General features: G+C 39.4%; 1 protein-coding gene across 8 annotated transcripts in view; it reads left to right on the forward strand.

Annotated features, from left to right (window-relative positions):
* The window catches only part of KDM2A (lysine demethylase 2A), a 113,598-nt gene that overhangs the window by 60,207 nt on the left and 28,120 nt on the right, over positions 1-25,271 (forward strand). For all 8 annotated transcript variants that reach the window (XM_045039592.1, XM_019812744.3, XM_023240102.2 and 5 more), the window contains 8 exons: positions 4,137-4,275; positions 5,515-5,593; positions 6,039-6,085; positions 10,427-10,605; positions 16,967-17,073; positions 17,435-17,528; positions 18,709-18,862; positions 19,724-19,839. In XM_045039592.1, coding sequence (XP_044895527.1) covers positions 4,137-4,275; positions 5,515-5,593; positions 6,039-6,085; positions 10,427-10,605; positions 16,967-17,073; positions 17,435-17,528; positions 18,709-18,862; positions 19,724-19,839 — 915 coding nt within the window. The remainder of the gene's footprint in view (positions 1-4,136; positions 4,276-5,514; positions 5,594-6,038; positions 6,086-10,426; positions 10,606-16,966; positions 17,074-17,434; positions 17,529-18,708; positions 18,863-19,723; positions 19,840-25,271) is intronic.

Genomic DNA, 25,271 nt, shown 5'->3' on the forward strand with positions numbered 1-25,271 from the left:
TCTGTGCCCCTCCCCTGCTTGCACTCGCTCTCAAAAATAAATAAACATTAAAAAAATAAAAAAAAAAAAAAGAGGGGAGGGGAACTGAAGATATCTTATATGGAAGTAAACTCATGCAGTTCCTGTGCCCAAGAAGCTACTGTTGATAGCCAGTATTGATGACACTTGGCTAGGGGCTGTGCTGCCATCATGGGCAACTTCGCCAAGGCCACTTTTTTTTTTTTTTTTTTTTTTAATGTTTATTTTCGAGAGAGAGCATGTGTGAGCGGGAAAGGGGCAGAGAGAGAGGGGACAGAGGATCCGAAGCAGGCTCTGGGCTGACAGCAGCAAGCCCGATGTAGGGCGCCAACTCAGAAACCACAAGATCATGACCTGAGCTGAAGTTGGATGCTTAACCAACTGAGCCACCCAGGCACCCAGCCAAGGCCACTTTTGATGCCATTTCCAAGATAAGACCTACAGCTGTCTCAACCCTGACTTCTGGAAAGAGACTGTGTTCACCAAGTCTCCCTATCAGGAATTCACTGACATCTTGTAAAAGAGACCCACACCAGGGGCGCCTGGGTGGTGCAGTCGGTTAAGTGTCTGACTTCAGCCAGGTCACGATCTCGCGGTCCGTGAGTTCGAGCCCCGCATCGGGCTCTGGGCTGATGGCTCAGAGCCTGGAGCCTGTTTCCGATTCTGTGTCTCCCTCTCTCTCTACCCCTCCCCCGTTCATGCTCTGTCTCTCTCTGTCCCAAAAATAAATAAACGTTGAAAAAAAAAATTAAAAAAAAAAAAAAAGAGACCCACACCAGTCTCCGTGCAGAGGACCCAGGCTTCAGCTGTGGCCACCACATAGTTTCATAGAAGAAAAATAAAGTTGATGAGTTTGAGCCCAGCGTCAGGCTCTCTGCTGTCAGAGCAGAGCCCACTTCTGATCTGTCTGGCTCTCTCTCTCTGCCTCTCCCCTGCTTGCATTCTCTCAGAAATAAAAAACGTTAAAACAAAAAATTTAAGGGGCACCTGGGTAGCTCAGTCAATTAAGCATCCAGCTTCGGCTCAGGTCATAATCTCACAGTTCATGTGGGTTTGTGCCCCATGTCAGGCTCTGTGCTGTCAACTCAGTGCCTGGAGCCTGCTTTGGATTCTGTCTCCCTCTCTCTCTGTCCCTCCCCTGCTCAAGCTCTGTCTCTCTCTCTCAAAAGTAAATAATACACATTTAAAAAAATTTTTTTTAATTAATTTAAAAAGGTGGGGGAGCACCTGGGTGGTTTGGTCAGTCAGTTAAGTATCTGACTCTTGATTTCCGCTCAGGTCTCAGGGTTTGTGGATTTGAACCCCAAGCCCCTGGCATTGGACTCTGCATTGACAGCAGGGAGCCTGCTTGGGATTTTCTCTCTGCCCCTCCCCTGCACTCCCGTGAGTGTGTGTTCTCCTTGCCCCCCCCTTCTTTCTCGAAATAAATAAACTTTAAAAGTTTAAAAAAAAAGCAAAACTTGTGTCAGAAACTGTCAGTGAAGGGTCACCTGAGTGGCTCAGTCGGTTTAGTGTCTGACTTTTGGTTGCGGCTCAGGTCATGGTCTCACAGCTCGTGAATTGGGCTCTGTGCTGACAGTGTGGAGCCCACTTGGGATTCTCTCTCTCCCCGCCCCTTCCCAGGTTGCTCTATCTGTCTCAAAAGAAATAAAAACAAAAAAAGAAATGTCGGTGAAAATAACCCCCTCTATCAAGGTACCTAAAAATATTTTGAGCAGTGATGGTATTATTGAAATAAGTGAAGCTTACCAAAATTAGGTCTTCTTTTGGCCTTTGAGCTGGGACTTAGGGCAGCAAAGGTGGTAGGTAAAAGTATTATAAGGTTTTTGCCAAATATGGAAAAGATACCAGGTATCCCTCAGTATTTCTACCAAACATACTATTGGTATGCTGAATCTAGCTCTGCTCCAGTGTGTAACAGTCATTCTTACTTTCTTTAATTTTATGTCTTATGACTCGTTTCTGCCCCTTCACTGACCCCCATTCCCCAGGAGACCTTCCCCTAATATCTAACTTTAAATTCCAAGTTTGGTTGTTCTTAGTACCTCCTAGGGTAGGGCTACTTTATTAACCTTTGCCCTTCCCACTTCCATACCAGTTGTCCCATGTGTATGTATGCAAGAAATTTCAGCAAAATTGGACACTAGCTAAATATACTAGAATGTGTTGCAGCATAAGCAACGTTATCAGTTTTTTAAAAATCTAGCTTATGAGCTATAATTCATATACTGTAAAACTCACCAGTTTAAGTGTATATAATTCATTGGGTTTTTAGTATAGTCACAAGAGTTGTACAAATATCACCACTTGCTAATTCCAGAATATTTTCATGACTCTTGTAAGAAACCCATACCATTAATAGTCACTTCCTACTGCTCTCCCCAGCCCCTGGCAACTATTAACCTACTTTCTATCTGTATGGGTTTGCCTATTCTGGACATTTCATGTAAACAAAATTCTATAATCTGTGATGGTGTGCTCTGTTGTGCTTGACTTCTTTCACTTAGCATAATATTTTCAGTATTCTTCCATGCTGTAGCTACATACCAGTATTTCATTCATTTTTATGGCCAAATATTATTCCATGTGTAAATATACCACATTTTTTAATCCATTTATCAATCCGTTGACATTTGGGTTAATGCTGCTATGAACACCTGTGTACAAGTTTTTGTGTGGACGTAGGATTTTAATTCTTTTGGATATGTACCTAGGAGTAGAATTACTGGGTCACAAGATGACTCCATATTTAATTTTTTGAGGAACTGCTAAACTGTTTTCCATGGCTGCACCGTTTTACATTCCCACCAGCCGTGTATGAGGGTTCTAGTTTCTCTAGATTCTCACCATCATTTGTTATTGTCCACCTTTTGATAGTAGCCATCCTAGTGGGTGTGAAGTGGTATCTCATGGTGGTTTTGATTTTCATTTCCCCTGATGACTAATGATATTGAGTATCTTTTCCTGTGTTCTTTGGCCATTTATATGTTTTCTTTTTCTAATTTATTTATTTAATTAATCCCTATACCCACCATGGGCCTTGAACTCATGACACCGAGATCAAGAGTTGCATGCTCTTCCAGCTGAGTCACCCAGGCACCCTTGTATATTTTCTTTGGGGAGATATCCTTAAAGCTAAATATTGATGGTCTGCTATTTGGAATACTAAACTGTTTAGATTAACTTCTTTTATCTGATGTAAAGGAGTTTTTGTTTCATTAATTCAAATGTTTTAGCCTATTCTTGAAGATTGTTTTAGAAAACTAATGTAGATACAGCTTTCACCTATGAAAACATTGTATTTTGTATCCTGACCTAAAATATCTATATAGAGGGGCGCCTGGGTGGCTCAGTCAGTTGGGCGGCTGACTTCGGCTCAGGTCGTGATCTTGCGGTCCGTGAGTTCGAGCCCCACATCGGGCTCTGTGCTGACAGCTCAGAGCCTGGAGCCTGTTTCGGATTCTGTGTCTCCCTCTCTCTGACCTTCCCTCATTCGTGCTCTGTCTCTCTATCTCAAAGATAAATAAACGTTAAAAAAAATTAAAAAAAAAATATCTATATACATACTGTCTCCAGTCTTTATTGGACTGTGAACACAATTTGGTCATATTTCTTTTTTCTTTTTAATGTTTATTTATTCTTGAGAGGCAGAGACAGAGTGTGAGTGGGGGAGAGGCAGAGAGAGAAGGAGACACAGAATCTGAAGCAGGATCCAGGCTCTGAGCTGTCAGCACAGAGCCCGATGTGGGGCTTGAACTGACGAACCATGAGATCATGACCTGAGCCAAAGTCGGACACTTAACTGACTGAGCCACCCAGGCGCCCCGGTCATATTTCTATTGTAAATTTATATCTCTAGGTCCAAAGAGTTAGCAGAGGTAGAATTCATAAGTAGGGAACCAGTGGCCCATCAAAATTTTGTTATATTCTGTACATTCCGAGGACATTACCTGACCTTTAGTTGAGAGAAAGGTTTATAAGGCAAGGAAAATTGATGTTTCAGGTGTTATACCTGAAGTTGAAAGTACATAAAGTTGAAACGTACATATGTTTGTGAGTACTTTTAGATAAGCATGAAAAAGTACATGATTTGATCCTTCTGTCCCTCTCTCCCCCAGCGTGGTACCATGCGACGACGCTATGAAGATGATGGCATTTCAGATGATGAAATTGAAGGGAAAAGAACTTTTGACTTGGAAGAGAAGCTCCACACCAACAAATATAATGCAAATTTTGTTACTTTTATGGAAGGAAAAGGTCAGTATCATTTTGGTTCCAGGGACCTGCAGTCCCTTGGTGTAGGAAGTTGTAGACTCTGGGAACCATGGGCTCAGTATCTGTGCAGCTAGAATATTGCCTATTGATGCTGTGATGCTGTTTATTTTATCTTATTACACAATGCCATTCTTACACATGCACGTGCCCCCCCCCCCCCACACACACACACCCTCATTTCCCTAGTTCTCCCACCTTGGGAGTCATTCTCTGTGACACAAGAAGAAAAGTGTTTTATTAGGGCCAGGAACATTGTTGGAATTTTTCCCTGAAGCCCTCTTCCTTCTCCTATCCCTTGTTTTAGGTTTAGTTTAGAATAGTACACTAAAAACTTTTTTTTTTAATGTTTATTTATTTTTAAGAGAGAACACATGCAGGAGGGGCAGAGAGAAGGGGGAGAGAGAGAATCCTAAGCAGGCTCTGCCCTGTCAGTGCAGAGCCTGGTGCAGGGTTCAATCCCAAGAACTGTGAGATCATGACCTGAGCTGAAGTCGGACACTTGACTGACTGAGCCACCTAGGCACCCCAGTAAAAACTCTTCTATGCACGTACCTCTCCCCACAACCACAACAGAGGTGGGATTCCATGTGTACTATGCAGCTTTGCTCCTTGGCAAACTGACAAGGATGTCATGGTATATACTCTAGTGGACAGCAGTAAATTTTTTGGCTGTGAAGAGACAGGGTGATGATAATTTCTGCTTAGGGTTTATGAGATGACTCATTAATAGTACTACCCTCTGTTGGTTAAATTCTGAATTTACTGTGGAAATACAGACTTAGAAAACACCTTGAACCCTGCCTCTCAGTGTGAGTTTCCTATATCCTGAGGGATGCTTTTTTTTTCCCCCTAATATTTATTTATTTTTGAGAGAGAGAGAGAGACAGCACGAGCAGGGGAGAGGCAGAGAGAGAGGGAGACACAGAATCCGAAGCAGGCTCCAGGCTCTGAGCTGTCAGCACAGAGCCCGATGTGGGGCTCGAACTCACAAACTGTGAGATCATGACCTGAGCTGGAGTCAGAGGCTGAACCAGCTGAGCCACCCAGGTGCCCCAACGAAGGATGCTTCTTTTGCGTGTATTGTCTCACAGAGCAAAACTATTTACACAGAAACAGCAAACACCATCGCCACCTTAATACTTAGGATCTATTTTATGGTCTTTTTATCTTTTTCCGGCTATACCTCTTGCCTTTCTAACAGTTGTTTTCTTATGGTGACAGATTTTAATGTAGAGTATATTCAGCGGGGTGGCTTAAGAGACCCTCTGATTTTCAAGAATTCGGATGGACTTGGAATAAAGTAAGTGTTCTCGGCCTGATTGGATATAGTTGTGAAATGGCCATATTACACCAGGGCTATAGACAATGCAGTATTGATAACCCAAAGCAGTAGATAATTAAAAATAATCCCCCATATAGTTTTAAAACCATGTATTTTTCTTCTTTTGTTACAAAAACAACTCATGGTTGTTAATTAAATGAAAAAATATAGGTGAGCTAAAAAGAAAATAAATCTCTTAAAAATCTATTACCCTGGGATAATAATCACTTGTTAACATTTTGTTATATATTCTTTATTATGTATATGTGAATATATAATCATATTTAAAATATGTCACTAAATCTAAATATGAATATGAATATTTATGTGTCTTAACTTAGGAGTTTTTAATACGTTAATGAAGAACTCACACTGATTAGAGAAGGTGTACTTCCATTTATACTTACAAGTGTTTGTTTCATAGGATGCCAGATCCAGACTTCACTGTGAATGATGTCAAAATGTGTGTGGGTAAGTAGTAATATGTGTGGCCGTTGTGCCTATGAGGCAAAGATTTAAGATTGGGATTGATTTCTAAATTTCTGACTGAGATTTAAGGCTTAGGAACGTTGAAGTACATATTTGATTGAAGTATATGCCTCTTGATAAAAACTACCATTTCATTGGCCACTGAGAATTTTCACAGAAAGAGTTACAAAAGTTGCTTCATTTAGTACACACCGGGCACAGAACTTTAAAACTTCTCCTTCTTCCCTACCTACCATTTTATCACTGTGTGCCCCTCCTTCTCTCCGTGAAAAGCCTGTTCCAGGTCATCTCACCCAGGAAAGTGACATTTTATATCTTTGAGACAAGAAGGAAGATTCATATCTATGATTCTCTGCCATTCTCCAAAAGCAGTAGAGAAATTTCCAGGAAATTTTCACCAGTGCTACATTTGGTAACTTGACCAAGGTTTAAAACTTTGCAAACTGAAGCATGTGACTCTTGATCTCAGGGTTGTAGATTCAAGCCCCCACTTTCGGAGGAGAGATTACTTAAATAAATATATATATAATAAAAACATATATAATGTATATTTATATATTTGTATTATATATATATATGTATATATATATAATAGTAATAATGAACAAAAGCATTGTAAGCCGAGAAAGAGATATGTTAACATTTCTTTCAGTGACTGGTTGAGTTTTTAGTCTGATTTATATTCTGTTCAAAATTTAGGGGAAAAAAACAAATTGGATCAACCTAATTAAAGAAGAAAGCTTCCTGGTGTCAGTAAAGGTTCAGGTCAAATTTCTGCAGACCATTTGGTTTTCAGGGTAGCCCTGAGACTCACCAGGATCCTTTGGAATTCAGAATGGTTACAGTCTTATACACGTTAAAGCAGTAAAGTGGATTAAAACCTTTTGGACATGTTTCCAACAGGACATGAAGCAAAAAGTTTTTTCTGATGCTTTCCTGTCAATATTATAGCTTCTGTTAAGTTTTGTTCTCTATGTTAAAGTTCCAGTGCAATGTCTTGCTTTGGAAATTGACACTGCAGTACTATCTCCTAGCCACCGGAGGGCCCTTTTTAGACAGCTGGATAACTCTTCTGTTTATCCAAGAGGTGAAAGTCACAGATAGCCCAGGTGAAGGAAAGTTCTCGAATTCCCTGGTTTTTTCACTCCTTCACTATTTCTGTGTTAGAGTCCAGCTGTCTGCCTGTCACTGGGTATTTCCTAATATCTAGTGCAATCTCTGGAGTATAGTAGGCACTCAGTAAATCTGTTGAGTGATTAAAATGCTTTCCCACTCTTCACAATGCAGGGCTCTCTCAGAGGACCTCAGAAAATCTTCTTGAGTACCTATAGGTCCATCACTGGACTTCTTTTCCTAACAGACCTCCAGGACAGTAATAAGTTTATTGTTGTTGTTTATTTACATCCAAGTTAGCATATAGTGCAACAGTGATTTCAGGAGTAGATTCCTTAATGACCTGTACCATTTTAGCCCATCCCCCCTCCCACAACCCCTCCAGCAACCCTCTGTTTGTTCTCTATATTTAAGAGTCTCATGTTTTGTCCCCCTCCCTGTTTTTATATTATTTTTGCTTCCCTTCCCTTATGTTCATCTGTTTTGTATCTTAAATTCCACATGAGTGAAGCCATATATTTGTCTTTCTCTGACTAATTTGCTTAGCATAATACACTCTGGTTCCATCCACGTTGCAGTCTTGCAAATGGCAAGATTTCATTCTTTTTGATTGCCAAGTAATACTCCGTTGTATGTATATACAACATCTTCTTTATCCATTCATCCATCGATGGACATTTGGACTTTTTCCATACTTTGGCTATTGTCAGTAGTGCTGCTGTAAACATTGGGGTGCATGTGCCCCTTCAAAACAGCACACCTGTATCCTTTGGATAGACACCTGGTAGTGTAATTGCTGGGTTGTAAGGTAGTTCTATTTTTGATGTTTTGAGGAACCCCCATACTGTTTCCAGAGTGGCTGCACCAGTTTGTATTCCCAACAGTGCATTCTTTCTCTGCATCCTCGGCAACAGCTTTGATCTACATTTTTGAAGGAAAGCATTCACTTTTATTTTTTTATTTTTATTTTTTCAAATGTTTTTATTTTTGAGAGAGAAAGAGACAGAGAATGAGCTGGGGGGAGGCAGAGAGCGAGGGAGACACAGAATCCAAAGCAGGCTCCAGGCTCTGAGCTGTCAGCACAGAGCCCGATGTGGGGCTCCAACTCACAAACCATGAGATCTTGACCTGAGCCGAAGTCAGACACTCAACCAACTGAGCCACCCAGGCACCCCTGTTTTTTTAAACAATTGTGCTAAAATACAAGTATCATAAAATTTACCATTATAATAATTTTTAAAGTATATATTTCAGTGGCATTAAATTTATTCACAATGTGCAACCATCACCAGTTTCTAGTTCAGAACGTTTTCATCACCTGTATCTTTAGATATTTACCTAGGAGTGAAGTTGTTGGGTCACATGGTCATTCTGTGTTTAATTTATTGAGGAACCACCAAACTGTTTTCCACAGCAGCTGCACCACTTTACATTATTCCCAGCAAAGTCTTGAGGGTTCCAGTTTTTCTGCATCCTTGCCAGCACTTGTTATTTTCCTTTTTTTTTTTTTTTTTAATTTATGGCTATCATAGTGGGTGTGAAATGGTATTACAAGACAATTTTGATTTATCATTAGCATTTTCTTCCAAAATATAAAGGGTAGGTTTGCTTTATTGCCTTATATTATGAGTTATATCTTATGTGTATTCTGCCATGTCTCCTTTATTATGGCCATATTCTAGTCCTCCTGACTATTATCTCATATCTCTGACTAGACTGTAAACGTCTTAGAGGCAGGGGACCAGGTCTTGATACTAGTTGTTATATCCACGAAGTCCAGGTATATAGTAGATGTTTGCTAGTTTCTTACAAATTGGACAATATTCTTTTTTTTTTTTTTAATTTTTTTTAACGTTTATTTATTTTTGAGACAGAGACAGAGCATGAACGGGGGAGGGTCAGAGAGAGAGGGAGACACAGAATCCGAAGCAGGCTCCAGTCTCTGAGCTGTCAGCACAGAGCCCGACGCGGGGCTCAAACCCACAAACCGTGAGATCATGACCTGAGCCGAAGTCAGTTGCTTAACTGACGGAGCCACCCAGGCGCCCCTGAACAATATTCTTAATATCAGCAGCTTTTTATTCTCTTTCCTTTTCTTGACCACTATTATTTTAACTTTTTTAGCTGTCTTGCCTCTCCATATTGTCTCTTATGCTGCTGCTGCTGCTTCTGCTTGGAATTCTCTGTTGAATCTTTCTTGTTGAAATTCTATTTATTTTTCAAGGCCTAACTCAAAAGTCTCTTCTTCACCTTCTTTTCCTAAAAGGCTTCTCTGGTCAGTCCAATGTTATAAAAATAATAATAATTTTCCTTTTATTTTTACTACTGTGTAATTGACACCTACTTTGTGTTAAATATTTTCCTTCACAGCGGCCTCCAAGGTAATATTATTCCCAAGTTAAAGAAGAAGATATTAAGGTTCAGAGAAGTTAAATAGCTTTCCCAACTATTATCAGAGCTGAAATTTAAACTTAGGTATCTTTGGCTTTAATTAGGCTATTGTTTTTCCTCCCTACTAATTTATGCATTCTCCTTTTTGTTGTAGTTGTTATAGTTGGTTGAGAATCTGATACAGATCTTTGTGTCCCTCATGGTGGCTTTATCAGTCAGTAAATATTTGTGAAATGAATGAAAAGGGAGGTTTATATTAGAAATGCTTAACAGGTTTTGGAAATAACCCTTTTAAACAGAAGAATGGACAGCTTCAGAATGAATCTAGTACTCACTATATCACTGTATAGTGGATCAGAGTATAGGATAGATAAGATCCTTAAAACTGCATCAAAGCAGTGTAGCTCAGTGGGTAAGAGCATTAACTCTGGAGTTGGTGTAGAGTTCTGGGATTCTTGTCCTGCCTTGTCCTGCAAGTTACCTAACACCTATTTTTTCATCTATGAAATGGTGATTAGTACTTACCATTTAGAATTGTTAGGGTTGAGTAAGATATTGAATATAGGATTTGTTACCTGACCATATAGAAATATGCCATAGGGAATCGCTTTTTATATTAACCTGTTGTTTTTCCCATTCTCTGTGGTTTGATTTTCTGTTGATTTATCCACCTTGAGTGACAGCTCTCTCCTTGCTTATTACTGAATACCCTGAATAAAGAAAGGATACTTTGTTTCCTTCTACTTGTATTTTATATTCTTAATATATTTGAGGATAATAGCGGCTCAGTAGAGATGATTGATACATCTTTCGTGGCAGGGAGTCGTCGCATGGTGGATGTCATGGACGTGAACACACAGAAAGGCATTGAAATGACCATGGCTCAGTGGACACGCTACTATGAGACCCCAGAGGAGGAGCGAGAAAAACTCTATAATGTCATCAGCCTAGAGTTCAGCCACACCAGGCTGGAGAATATGGTGCAGAGGCCCTCCACGGTTAGTCTGATCATTTTTTCCACATTGTCATTGTCACCAAGAGAGTTGTTTATATACTGGGAGAATTTATAACTTTCTTTTTATGTTTATTTATTAGAGTCAGTGGGGGGCGGGGCAGAGAGAGAGACGGAGAGGATCCCAAGCAGGCTCCGTGCTGTGAGCACACAGCTTGACTCCAGGCTTGATACATGAACCATGAGATCATGACCTGAGCTGAAATCAAGAGTCGGACGCTTAACCAACTGAGTCACTCAGGTGCCCCCTAATCATTCTTTTAAAATCAAGATCTCAGCCTGGGTGGCTGTCATTTAAGCTTCTTACTCGTGATTTTGGCTCAGGTCATGATCTCACTGTTTGTGAGATTGAACCCCACATCACGCTACACACTGACAGCACAGAGCCAGCTTGGGATTCTCTCCCTCTCTCTGCCCCTTTCCTGCTCTCTCTGATCCTCCCCCTGCTCTCTATCCCACACCCCAAAATAAAAAATAAACATTTAAAAATAAATAAAGTCAAGATCTCAGTGTTTTATTCTATCTCCATTTAATTATCCTAATTGCATCAAAATTATGATAATTGCTTCTAATACTGTTATTTTATATATACACCTACATTCAGCTTACCAGTAAGATGCATTGTTATTATCACTAAGACATTGATATGTACAGACCAACAGGAAAATGTTCTTAGTATTTTACTGTTATTACCTGAAGAGACAATGTAATTTTTTGTCATTGCTTCTTGTTACTGGAGATGGCTGCAGCTAAGTACAGAATTTCTTATTAAGGGGCGCCTGGGTGGCTCAGTCGGTGAAGCATCCGACTTCGGCTCAGGTCATGATCTCACGGTTCATGAGTTTGAGCCTCACGTTGGGCTCTGTGCTGACAGCTTGGAGCCTGGAAACTGCTTCGGATTCTGTGTCTCCTTTTCTCTCTGCCCCTCCCCCACTCACACTCTGTCTCTCTCTCAAAAATAAACAAAGATTAAAAAAAAAATTTTTTAATTTCTTAAGAAAACTTTTATCTCCTTAGAATGATAAAAATCCTTTTATATTATAATTTGTTTGGTCATGTGGAAATATAGGAAGACAGTTAGAATTTAGTCTTGTTATTAGCCAAACATGGTGCACTTAATAAGTAAAGAATATAGGGCACCTGGCTGGCTCAGTTGGTAGAGTATGCAACTCTTGATCTTGGGGTCATGAGTTCAAGCGCCACATTGAGCATATAGAGCCTACTTTAAAGAAAAAGTTTTTTTAATGTACAATTCAGTGCATTAAAATAATAAGAGAGGGATGTAAGAATCACAATAACATTGTTTATAAATTGTTTTTAATATTGCTTATAAATTAACACTGTTAATATTTTTAGAATTTCAACTTAAAAATAAGTGATTATAGCTATAAAAGTCAAACATTCATACTTTTCTGTTCTTAAAATTTAGAACTATGTCATTCACACATGAAGCCTTTTTTGTAACATGCTTAATTTATTCACTTTTGTTCCTAGCTTTAATGATAAAAATCCATCATTATATAACAGAAAAATAATAGACCTAAATGGAGGAGTGGAACTATGGAAGGGCTCAGAAAAGGAAATTTTCTGGAGGACACAGAATAATGCACCAATATTTTTTAGGGACCTAAAACATGACTGGAAAGATTGAGCTATTACCAAGGTCACTTCCTGAAAGCGGGAAAGCTTTTGATGACTTGCTATGTAAGCAATAATATGCTTATTCTGCTGGGGTATTATTTATTTATTTACTGGAGTCTTTTTCCCCACAGTGTATCCTTCCATTTATTTAGGTATTTTCTAACATATCTCAGTAATGCTTTTTTATTTTTATTTTTTATTATTCTTTTTTTTTTAATATTTATTTATTTTTGAGGGACAAATTGTGAGCAGAGGAGGGGCAGAGATTGAGAGGGAGACACAGAATCCAAAGGCGTCAGGCTCTGAACTGTCAGCACAGAGCCTAACATGGGGCTCAAACCCACAAACCACGAAATCATAACCTGAGCCAAAGGTGGATGCTTAACCAACTGAGCCACCTAGTCGCCCCAATAATGCTTTTTTAAAAACCAACTTTATTGCAGTATGATTGACATAAAATACACTCATTTTAAGTATACATTTCAATGAGTTTGAACAAATATACTTATTCTTGTAATCTTTCACATAAACCACATAATCTCTAATTCTCTGTGACATTCACACCTTCAGAGTTAGCGTATTATTGGTTCAAGTGCCCACCACGTACTGAGCACTATGCTAGGTGCTAGAGGACCTGTGGAAGATAAGGTCATTGTCATTCTCACAGTGCTTAAAGTCTCACGGGGAAGAAAGACCAGAGGATAGACATTTCTATAAGCCACACTCATGGTAAGTGCTTCATAAGTGAATAAATACAGAGTGTGGTGGGGGCAAGAAGAAGGACCCCCCCTAACCTAAACTGGATGAGAATTAGGGGAAACTCTTTGGAGGAAGTGATATCTAAGCTTGACATGAAAGAAATGAGGCAAAGGGAATGAAAACCAGAATTCCAGGCAGAAGAAGTAGTATGTGTAAAAGTAGGTGCAGCGGAAGAGGAAGGTGGGCAACCTTTAGGTGCCTCTTGGGGTGTTAGCATAAAATGGGATTTTCTGGTAAGGAGAGAGATTGTTTTCTGCTGTCATTCCAGCAGTACCTGAGAGGTAGCTGGAAAGTAACATATACAATGTGCAGATTTGTTTGGTGGCGGGAAAATCAGTTCATATAAGGCTGTGAGCTTTTTTTGTGAAGCATATGAATAGATTAGGTCCTGGGCATTGGACTTCTTACCAGTTTGGCCCTAGTATGGATGCAGAACAGGTAGAAACTGGTGATTACCCCTTCTGGAGACTTGCTCTCACATGGCTCGGGCCATTTAATAAAAGGCCTACCCAGAGCCTAAAGATTAACCGAAGGAAAAAAGTATGAGTCCCATACCACAAGACGATACCTAATAATACCAAAAAACGAGAGGCCAGAATGAGTGACTCAGTGCTGCAGGTGAGAAATTCTGGCCAAAGAAATTCAACTTTCTCTGAATGAAAATTGAGAAAAAAATACCCATGTGTTCTTAACCCTTCTTTTCCCCATCCAGACATAAGAGCTTATACTGTCTTGAGCAAGTACAGTTATTCATTATTCTGTTAAAGTGTTAGCAAAGGAGAGGACCATGAGATAGAAGGTGCTGACCACTACATTAAGAGAACAGAAAGTAGATTTTGTTTGAGGGAAAGGAAGGAAGTTGGAGTTCATTCAGTGTTTGAGACCCAGTGGATGCTTGGTTAAAACTATTGGCTCCCTGAGCAGAAATCTTTGAAGTGCAGCCACAAGTTAACTTCATGGTTGCTCTCAACTTGCATGTCATTGGTGATCCCTTCCAGCCTTGCTCCCATGGTTTCCTAGACACCTGCCTCATATCATTATGCACAGATTGTATGCATTTGTCCAGATCTATATTGTCAGGGAAATAAATTATTAAATACAGGTATTGTTGTAAAGCTTACTGTATACGTATGTTTTATAGCCTTAAGTTAGATTATTTGTAGTGTCAATACTGTACTGGACTCATGTTTTGGCTCACATTTTATCTACCTGAGACTGTTTCTTGGAGGTCAGTGGTTGGGTAATGCACACATTTGAAGGTAGAGGACATGTTATAGTTCAGTGTAAAGTGCAGATACGTTCATATTGCTTTCACTTCTTTCAGCACATATAATTTACAATAGATTACCAAATATAAGAGATCTGTATGCTGAAAACTTTAGAAAACTTATAAAGGAAATTGAATAAGACACAAAGAAATGGAAAAACATTCCATGCTCGTGGATTGGAAGAACAAGTATTGTTAAAATGTCAATACTACCCAAAGCACTCTACATATTCAGTGCAATCCCAATCAAAATTGCACCAGCATTCTTCTCAAAGCTAGAACAAACAATCCTAAAATTTGTGTGGAACCACAAAAGACCCCGGATAGCCAAAGTTATGTTGAAAAAGAAAACCAAAGTGGGAGGCATCACAATCCTGGACTTTAGCCTCTACTACAAGGCTGTAATCATCAAGACAGTATGGTACTGGCACAAGAACACATAGACCGATGGGATAGAATAGAGAACCCGGAATTGGACCCACAGACATATGGCCAACCAGTCTTTGACAAAGCAGGAAAGAGCATCCAGTGGAAAAAAGACAGTCTCTTTAGCAAATGGTGCTGGGAGAACTGGACAGCAATATGCAGAAGAATGAAACTGGACCAGTTGCTTACACCATACACAAAAATAAACTCAAAATGGATGAAAGACCTAAATGTAAGACAGGAAACCATCAAAACCCCAGAGGAGAAAACAGGCAACAACCTCTTTGACCTCAGCTGAAGCAATTTCTTGCTTGACACGTCTCCAAAGGCAAGGGAAATAAAAGCAAAACAAACTGTTGGGACTTCATCAAGCTAAAAAGCTTCTGCACTACAAATGAAGCAATCAACAAAAGTAAAAGGCAACCAATGGAATGGGAGAAGATATTTGCAAATGACATATCGGGTAAAGGGTTAGTATCCAAAATCTGTAAAGAATGTACCAAACTCAACACCCAAAAAACAAGTAGTCCCATGAAGAAATGGGCAGAAGACATGAATAGACACTTTCCCTAAGAAGACATCCAAATGGCCAACAGATGTATGAAAAGATGCTCAACATCACTCATCATTAGGGAAATGCAAATCAAAACCACATTGAGATACCACCTCACATCGGTCAGAGTGACTAACATTAACAATTCAGGAAACAACAGATGTTGGCAAGGATGTGGAGAAACAGGAACCCTCTTGCACTGTTGGTGGGAATGCAAACTGGTACAGCTGCCCTGGAAAACAGTGTGGAGATTCCTCAAAATATTAAGAATAGAACTACCCTACGACCCAACAATAGTGCTACTTGGAATTTATCCAAAAGATACAGGAGTCCTGATTCATAGGGGCACGTGTACCCCAATGTTTATAGAAGTGCTTTCAACAATAGCCAAATTATGGAAAGAGCCCAAATGTACATCAACTGATGAATGGATAAAGAAGATGTGGTTTATACGTACAACAGAATACTATTTGGCAATGAGAAAGAATGAAATCCTGCCATTTGCAACAACGTGGATGGAACTGGAGGGTATTATGCTAAGTGAAATAAGCCAGTCAAAGAAAGACAAATATCATATGTTTTCACTCATATGTGGAACTTGAGAAACTTAACAGAAGACCTTGGAGGAAGGGAAGGGGAAGAAATAGTTTTAAACAGAGAGGGAGGCAAACCATAAAAGACTCTTAAATACAGAGAACAAACCGTGGGTTGATAGGGGGTGTGGGAGGGGGAAAATGGGTGATGAATATTGAAGAGGGCACTTGTTGGTATGAGCACTGGGCGTTGTATGTAAGTGATGAATCACAGGATTCTACCCCCGAAACCAAGAGCACACTGTATATACACTATGTGTTAGCTAACTTGACAATAAATTATATATGTTTTAAAAAATACAGAATTATACATTTAGCCACATGTATTTTTAATGACCAAGTATTATGTTCATGTAGTTAGTGATAATAAAAACCAAGTGATGAAAGATGGAAAATAAAGGTGAAATGAAAATGAAATAAAAAATAGATTACTAAATTCTGCTAACATTATCTCAAGAAATTTTAACATGTATTTACATGTAATCCTCACAATATCCCTTGGAGTTAATTATCCTCATTTTAGAAATGAGTTCCAGGGACTTGCATGTGATCTTGAGAAAACATGACAGACCTGGAACTTCTGATTCCTAACCTAGTAGATTCTACATTGTTCATGTAGGGCTACAAATCCCTATTGGATTTGTTTCTTTTTCTCCTCCTCCTCCTCCTCCTCCTCCTCCTCCTCCTCCTCCTTCTCCTTTTAAAACTTTGGATGTCTTAGCTGCTCTAACAGTTCACTGTGTTACATCTCTGGTAAGTTTAGAAGTACCATCCAGACAGCACCTTTGATTGAATTAGAAAAATACAGTTGATTATACCAGTATTGACACAGAGGGGATACTACTGTGTTATTTAATGACTTCATTTTCATTAGTGCTATCTTTGTGGTGTTGACGGGTCCATTAGCCTTTGTTCTCATTGAAAAATTATTTCTAGAAGGTTTGCCTGTCGACCCTAAGATTCACCAACAGATGGTTTTATTTTGTTTATAATTAAATTATAGTCTTTCAGTGTGTATTTTGAGAAATTCTGTTTTTCTGGACTTTAAAGTTCTCTTTAATCCCAGTCCTTCCATTGAATCCTAAATGTTTCCTTCTCCTTTTTAAAGGTGGATTTCATTGACTGGGTAGACAACATGTGGCCGAGGCATTTGAAGGAAAGTCAGACTGAATCAACAAATGCCATCTTGGAGATGCAGTACCCCAAAGTGCAGAAGTAAGTGGCTTTCCCTGCATTTCCTCAGGTGCATCACCGGGAAACCAGAGTGATTGCAAGGAATGGTTCCTCCCTTTGGAGCCTTGGTCTGTGTCCTAAATGATCAAAAAGATGAATTCTTTAAACAGATTTTACAGTTTCAGAGGGAAGAGTATATGTAACGGTGTCATAACCCACAATTACATAGTTTAAAGAAAATGTGTTGTTCTGGTAACATGATGACGCAGTTGTGCTCCTCTTACTGACTGGGAATTGATTATGTGGAAGGTGGGGTGCACAAGGGGAGAGTGTGGTATTGTGGTGGGGCATGCTCTCTTTTTCTCATCGGTGCACTAATGGCTGCTGTTTTTTTTTGGGTCAGGTACTGTCTGATGAGTGTTCGAGGCTGCTATACTGACTTCCACGTGGACTTTGGTGGTACCTCTGTTTGGTATCACATCCATCAAGGGGGAAAGGTACGGTCATAGTTGGGATGGGGGTTGGAATCTGAAGCTGGTTATATGTCTCTGCTTCAGTTCATGCATGCCTAATATACCTAGACATGAATCTGCTAGGAAATTGTCCCCTATTCTAGAGAGAAACGTTGATTACGTTGACCCTTTTGGCTTGACTTCAGTAGGAATTCGTATTCTTCTAGTCTGCTGTCATAATACCAATATTGGCATAGTACTTAGTAAACCTCAGCAGCCTTATTTTTAGATTCCCAAGGCAGAATTCTCCACATGAAGACAAGAAAGTGGTTTTAGGAAGACAAGACAATTTCTCTACGTGGAAGTGTAATAAAGTAGTAGATGGCAACACAAATTTTGTATAGATTCAGGATGAAATCAGCAAATTAGAATCCAAACCACCTTTCCCTATTTTGAAGGCATTGATCTGAAATGTGGCCAGAGGAAGCCTTTAAGTCCTCCCTAAGGATGTGAATAGATTTTGAAAGATTATTCTCATTCGTAAAGAACTGTATTCCAGCTTGTCAGATTGTTTCTGAATGCTGTGTGAGAATGGAAATCTGGGATTAATGTTGGAGGTTTGTAGTATTACGCTCTTATTATTAGTTACCCTTTTTTCCCTTGCTAGAAGTAGATGCGTTTGTGAGAGAAGTAGAACTGGAATGAAAACACATAATGCTTTTAAAATGTGAGGTCCTAATTTAGAACAACTGTACCTCCAAATCCAAAGTCATTTTGTTTGCTTTGGATCCATTTCAATGGTATCTCAAGTTTTGTCCTTTTGGTCTTGGTTACTACCCTAGAACAAAGTAAGCTAGGCCTGTCTCTAGAAGATATTGTACCTACTGTATTTCTTAGGACTGTAGAGGCCAGACAGCCAGGGGCAAGTAAGGGACCTCCTAGGTAACAAACTGAATGTCCCTCTTCTCCCTGAGTCCTGGATGGGTTCTGGGTTCTACAGTCAAACTCCAAGGAAGCCCTAAAGCCATTTCATCAAGTGAAGGACAGAAAATATCTGCTTCCTTGGGGCCTCTAGAATTTCCCAAATGGTCAGGTTCTATAGGCTAGGAGGACTGCTTGCTGCTCTTCTGCCTGTTGGCCTTAACTTTGTACCTGTTTATCAGTTGAGGGAGACGACTGGGTCATGTCAATGGCTGTTAACAGACTGAAGTTTTTTAACTCACAGGTCTTCTGGCTCATCCCCCCTACAGCCCACAACCTGGAGCTGTACGAGAATTGGCTGCTGTCAGGGAAACAGGGAGACATCTTTCTGGGTGACCGGGTATCAGATTGTCAGCGCATTGAGCTCAAGCAGGGCTATACCTTCGTCATTCCCTCAGGTAAGCAAGATGGGAAAAAATTAGTTGTTTACTCTAGCCACTAGAATTAATGGATTACCACCAAGAGTGGTTGTGATGCTGGGGTGGACAGAAAACAATAGTGTCCTTTCCTGTCATTATGGATTAGATGGTAAGAATGTGGATTTTTGAAAAAGGCACTGATTTTCCACTAAAATCAGAATTGTCAGTGGTGGCTTCTCACAGAAGGTCTACATTTGGACTGCACATTAGGTCTAGGTAATCAGAATCTCTAAGGATAAGACCTGGTCAGCGGGCAGTATCTAACGTCTGGGTGAAAGAGACCTACTTTCTAAGGGATGTCTATGAAGGCTGGAGTGTAGTAGCATCAGTGATAATTTTTAGGAGGTCACTAGTTACAAAATAAGTATTTACAGCACAGATTTTGAAGTCACAGACCTGTATTAGAATTCTGACACTTGTAAAAAAAAAAAAAAAAAAAAAAAAAAAAGAAGAATTCTGACACTTGTTTACCTGCTAATACCTTTTTGGTCAAATATTTAAACCTCTGTCACATTTTGTTTTGAGGAGTAAATGGAAATACATGTCAGCTCTTATACTGCACCTTCACAGTAGGTGCTCCTGTAAATAGAAGCAGCATTTCTTAAGCTTACTGTGTGCTAAACACTTTATGTGCATTTTCTGATTTAATACTTACTAGTAACCATATAAAGTTTAATTTTTATAGAGGATATTGAGGCTGCAAGAGATTAAATAACTTGACCAACCACTAAGTAACAATCAGAGTAAAAAGTAGGATCTAGGAGTATTATACTAGTTCTCTGAGAGAGCCATGTTGTAATGTGTGCTTACAGTCACTACCCTCCATTCCCTTTCTTCTAGGCTGGATTCATGCTGTGTATACTCCTACAGACACATTAGTCTTTGGAGGCAATTTTTTGCATAGTTTCAATATCCCCATGCAATTAAAAATATACAACATTGAAGATCGGACACGGGTAAGTAATTGTATTATGTAACAGTTGGATGTGAAGAGATTAACTCCATTTAAGCCAGATGTTAGATTCACTGGTAGTTTATCTCAAAATTTCAAAATTTTTCTTTGAGTTAAAGTGCGGTGTTAACATTTCAGGGACACTGAGAAAAAGTTTTAACAAGATCTGCCTGCTTATTTTGGGGAACTCTAATTCTTTGAGGTTCTTGATATCTTGGATTTTTATAAGGCTGGAGATAGACATTTGGTAATCTTTTGAGCCATGTTTTTAATATGTATGCTCGTAGAATAACCCAGTGTAATGGGATTCATCAAGTCAAGAGTCACAACTTTGAGTGCATGTATGTATCTTTATTCTGATTACTGTCTAACATGTGAAGTGTTGTACTTTTCTTTTTTAATGTTTATTTATTTTGAGAGAGAATAAGGGAGGGGCAGAGAGAGAATCTCAAGCAGGCTCTGCCCTGTTAGTACAGAGCCCGACTCCAGGCTCAATTTCAAGAATTGTGAGATCATGACATGAGCCGAAATCAAGAGTTGGACACTTAACCGACTGAGCCACCCAGGTGCCTCTGTACTTAATAAATAAATGTGCATACAGCTTTTCTCAGCTGGGGTTCCATGAGAGAATTAAGTCTTTTAGAAAATGATATGTGTGTCTTATTGTCTTGGTTTTCTTTCCCTAGGATGTTACATAGCTGATACCATTCTAGATATATAGGAGAAAAAGTTCATTACATGTAGTGGGTACCCTAGCAAGAGTTGGCAAACTTTTTCTGAAAAGGATCAGAGAGTGAAATACTTAAACGAATGAGCATGGCTCAAATAAAATAGAATTTTATTTATGGACACTGAAATTTGAATTTCATATAGTTTTTCCATATCCCAAAATGCTCTAATTTTAGGGGTTTTTTTCAGCCATTTAAAAATGTAAAAACATTCTTAGCTCACAGAAAAACAGGCAGCAGACCAAATCCACTAGCTGCTGTTTGTTGGCCAACCCATGTCTTGGGGAAACAGGGCTTAATTCTTTAGCAGAACCCAAGTTGGTGAGGGCTGAATTATATATGATGAAAGTATAGATGTTGTAGACATTAAACAGCAGTTAGAGTTATAGAGCCTTTAGAAGGCATGATGTTCTCACCTTGTTCTCAAGTAGTTCAACATAATAGTAATAACAACAACAACAACCATGTTGGGGCACCTGGGTAACTCAGTTGGTTAAGCGTCTGACTCTTAATATGGACTCAGGTCATGATCTCAGAGTTCGTGAAATCGAGCCCCCTCCTCAGGCTCTGCGCTGAGCATGGCGCTTGCTTGGGATTCTTTCTGTCCTCTCTCTGCTCCTCCCCTGCTCGTGCATGCTCTCTCTCTCAAAATAAATAAATTAAGTTTAATAATAATAATTACAGCCACGTATGTGAATAGAGATTAGCAAATGTGGGGAAATGTTAATAGCTGGTGAATCTTGAAGAATGCTGTAAGCATTCTTAAACTTTTTGGCAGATTAAAAAAAATAGTAAGATAAAACAGAGGGGAGGCAAACCATAAGAGATTCTTAAATACAGAGAACAAACTGAGTGTTGCTGGAGGGGTGGTGGGTGGGGGGAGGTGGGTTAAATGGGTGACGGGCATTAAAGAAGGCACTTTTCTGAGCACTGGGTGTCCTATGTAAGAGATGAATCACTGGGCTCTACTCCTAAAGCCAAAACTATAGTGTATGTTAACTAACTTGAATATTAGAAAAAAAAAGAAAAGAAAAGAAAGAAAGAAAGAGAGAGAAAGAACTTTTTTAGCAGATTTGAAAGTTTGCAAAGTTAAATTTTAAAAAATCACAATTTGGGACGCCTAGGTGGCTCAGTCAGCTAAGCATCCGTTGATTTTGGCTGAGGTCATGACCTCACAGTAGTGAGACTGAGCCCCACATTGGGCTCTGAGCTAAGTGTGGAGCCTGCTTAAGATTCCGTCTCTCCTTCTTTCTCTGTCCCTCCTCTGCTTGCTCTCTCCCTAAAAATAAATAAATAAATAATCACAATTAGTGAAGACGTTACAATTTTTAGAAGGAATAGTCATTGACCTGTTTACTGCGAACATGATCAGTTAGCTATTTTGGTGCCTATTTTGAAATATTTATTTTGGTTAGGAGCTATTACACACAACAGTGGTGTTGTTCGTGTTCTAGGGATTGCCCTACTTGAATTAAGAAGATACAGTGCTTTTAAAATAAATTTTATAAAAGTAAATTTCTGCTTATTAAGAGTAATGAGGGGTTCCTGGGTGGCTCAGTCAGTTGAGCATCCAACTTCAGCTCAGGTCATGATCTCACAGATCATGGGTTTGAGCCCCATGTCGGGCTGTCAGCATAGAGCCTGGAGCCTGCCTCGGATTCTGGGTCTCCCTCTCTCTCTGACCCTCCCTGCTCTCACTCAGTCTGTTTCTCTCTCTCTGAAAATAAACAAACATTTAAAAAAAAAAGTAAACTACAAAAAATAATTAGTAAGTTTGAAATTATAATAATAATAAAAATAGTTAAAGTTAAAATGTTTCAAAATTATGTAATTTCACAGAATACTCTTATTTAACTCCAAATTATTCTGAGGTAATACCACTTATCTACTGTAAGAATCTGAAAATTAGTTTTTAGAAAGTACTCCCCTTTTTTGGCTAAAAACTACTGTATTATACCCATGATTTAATTGCTTAGTTGCTCAGTTTGAGGGAAGAAAGGGAGAATATGTATATATTCAGTGGCATAGGTGAAATGAGGTACCTTACCTTCACATGGAGTTTCTTACAAACTGTTAAACTTGTAATAACTGATCTTGATTTACCTATCTAATTTTCTAAGACTTTGTTTTTTGTTTATGAAAAAAATGTCAAATTTCAGTCTAACCACCATATTATTCCATTTTTCCTAAGTATAGCTTAATTCTTTCATTCTCAATAAGGAACTCTTCTGTGTTTCTATAAAATTTCATTGAGTCCCTGCATATGTATGTACAAAGCAATTATTTTTTTATTGCTTTCTACGCCAACCTTTTATGTGCCAATACCAGCTGGTATCCAGTTAATATATTACCTTACAAAAATGCAGTGTGTTGTAAATTTAAGACAATGTTTTTGGTTTCTTTTGCCATGCCAGTGTGGAAATACCATACTATTTACACAAGTGCTGAGGGGCACCTGGGTGGCTCAGTTGGTTAAGCATCCAACTTTGGCTTAGGTCATGATCTCATGGTTTGTGAGTTCAAGCCCCACATTGGTTTCTCTGGTGTCAGCACAGAGCCTGCTTCAGATTCTCTGTCCCCACTGTCTATCTGCTCCTCCCCCGCTCATATTCTCTCTCTCTCTCTCTCTCTGTCTCTCTGTCTCTCCGTCTCTCCCTCCCTCCCTCCCTCCCTCTCTCCCTCTCTCCCTCTCTCCCTCTCTCCCTCTCTCTCCTCTCTCTCCTCTCTAAATAAATAAACTTTAAATAAACTTGAATGCTGATAATTATTCCACTGGTAGCACTGAAAAGCTCAATTCTGTAAGGTGGATTTTTTAAAAACTCTCTCCCTGCCCCACAAAAAATTTTAGCCCAGTCTTAGAAACTGATATACTCTGTAGTATCTGGCAACATAGATAAAATATGAGGCAAGTTGGGTAGGTGATATCTTGGCTGTTATTAATGCAGTCTGATGAGTTCCAAGTAAAAAATCAAAAGTTTAATGATCTACTATATATTACCTTTTTTTTTTTTTTTACTGTCAGTATTAGCTTTCAACAGAGTCCCAGAGGGCTGTAGAATTTTGGGTTGTCCTGAACTTTTAATAAAGACCCTTCCAGAAAAGTGTTAATACCTGTAAAAGGTGAGCAGAGAGGCCCGTGTATTATATTTAACTTGGGGGCATCTAGTGCCTGTTAATTCTTGTGGTCCCCCTCCCACACCTTACCAAAAGTAAATTAGTTTGACCTTCTTTTAAGCTCTTATTTATTTTTCAGTAGGCTTTAGGCCCAATGTGGGGCCTGAGCTCACGACGCTGAGATCAAGAGTTGTGTGCTCTACTGACTGAGCGAGCCAGGCACCCCCAATTTGACTTTTAAATAAAGGAGGAAAACCTCTTCTAGTTGTTAAAACTGTAGTTGCTTAAGAGACCTCGATTCAGGGGCACCTGAGTGGCTCAGTTGGTTAAGCATTCTACTCTTGATCTCAGCTCAGGTCTTGATCTCAGGGTTGTGAGTTCAGGCCCTCCATGTTGGGCTCTGCGTTGGACGTGAAGCCTACTTAGAGAGAGAGAGAGAGAGATTCAGAGCCTGGCTCCTCTGAATTGGAAACCTAATGAAAGGTACATACCTCTCCTGCCTTGCAATGAGGAAAGTAATCTCCTCATTCCACAGTCCTGCTCCATGACCTAGTGAAGGATTTTAAAAGTGGCCTGGCATCCAGATTTCCTTGATTCAGGAATACTGCCTGACGCGGAGCTTTGAAAAGGAGATGAGAACGTACTCAGGAGTTGAATATTCAAAACAATCTTAGAAGTATCGTATGGCTTATCCTTTTGAAAGATGTCCTCTCTAAAAGATGATGGCAAAATATATATAGGTTAGTCCCCATTGTTGATCTTCCTTACTGGTTAATCCATGCTGATTTGTCTTTTCTTTGACTATGCTAGATCTAAAGGGCAGTTCTTTTTGTTATTATTCAGCTGGAATAATTTCATGCTACTTCTGGAGGACATGAAAAAAAAACAAAACTAAAGACAATGGCTGATTAGGCATGTGGAACACTAATCTAATTTGTGGACTTGCCCTTTTGGCAGACTACAAAGTACTGTACAGACAAGCTGAGAGTTGATGGTGGGAAAAATACTGTCTTGCGTCTTAGACTAGACAAAGCTTGAGAATGAGTCTCTAATTATACTTTTCTATAACTTCAACTCATGTCCTGTTTTCCATTAGATTCTTTGTTTCCTGGTCTTCTGATTGAGGTTAAAACTGTGGTGAAGGCAAGACTGCTTGGCACGCCTTTATGTCCTAAGAACCCTGAAACCATTTTCTCAAGTATATTGTGTCTTACTCTAACACTTTACTCCCTGTCCCACAACTTTTTTTTTTTTTTTTTAAGAGAGTGAGTGTGAGAGCCAGGGAGAAGGGGCATTGGAGAGAGAAAAAGGGAGGGAGGGAGGGAGAGAGAGAGAGAGAATGAATCTCAAGCAGGCTCCACGCCCAATGCAGAGCCCGACATGGGGCTTGATCTCACAAGCCTGGGAACATAACCTCAGCCAAAACCAAGAATTGGCTGCTCAACCCAGGCGCCCCCACAACTTCTTTTGATGCTTTCCCAAGACACCTTCTTGGTGGTTCTGAGATACCTTTTAATTTCTAGTGATTGTTTCCCAAGACCAACATTTTTCAGGTTGTCAGATCCACTTAGATTCTTGTTCCAGTTGCCACCCT

The sequence above is a fragment of the Felis catus genome, chromosome D1 (genome assembly GCF_018350175.1).
Source record: "Felis catus isolate Fca126 chromosome D1, F.catus_Fca126_mat1.0, whole genome shotgun sequence".
NCBI classification, from domain to species: domain Eukaryota; kingdom Metazoa; phylum Chordata; class Mammalia; order Carnivora; family Felidae; genus Felis; species Felis catus.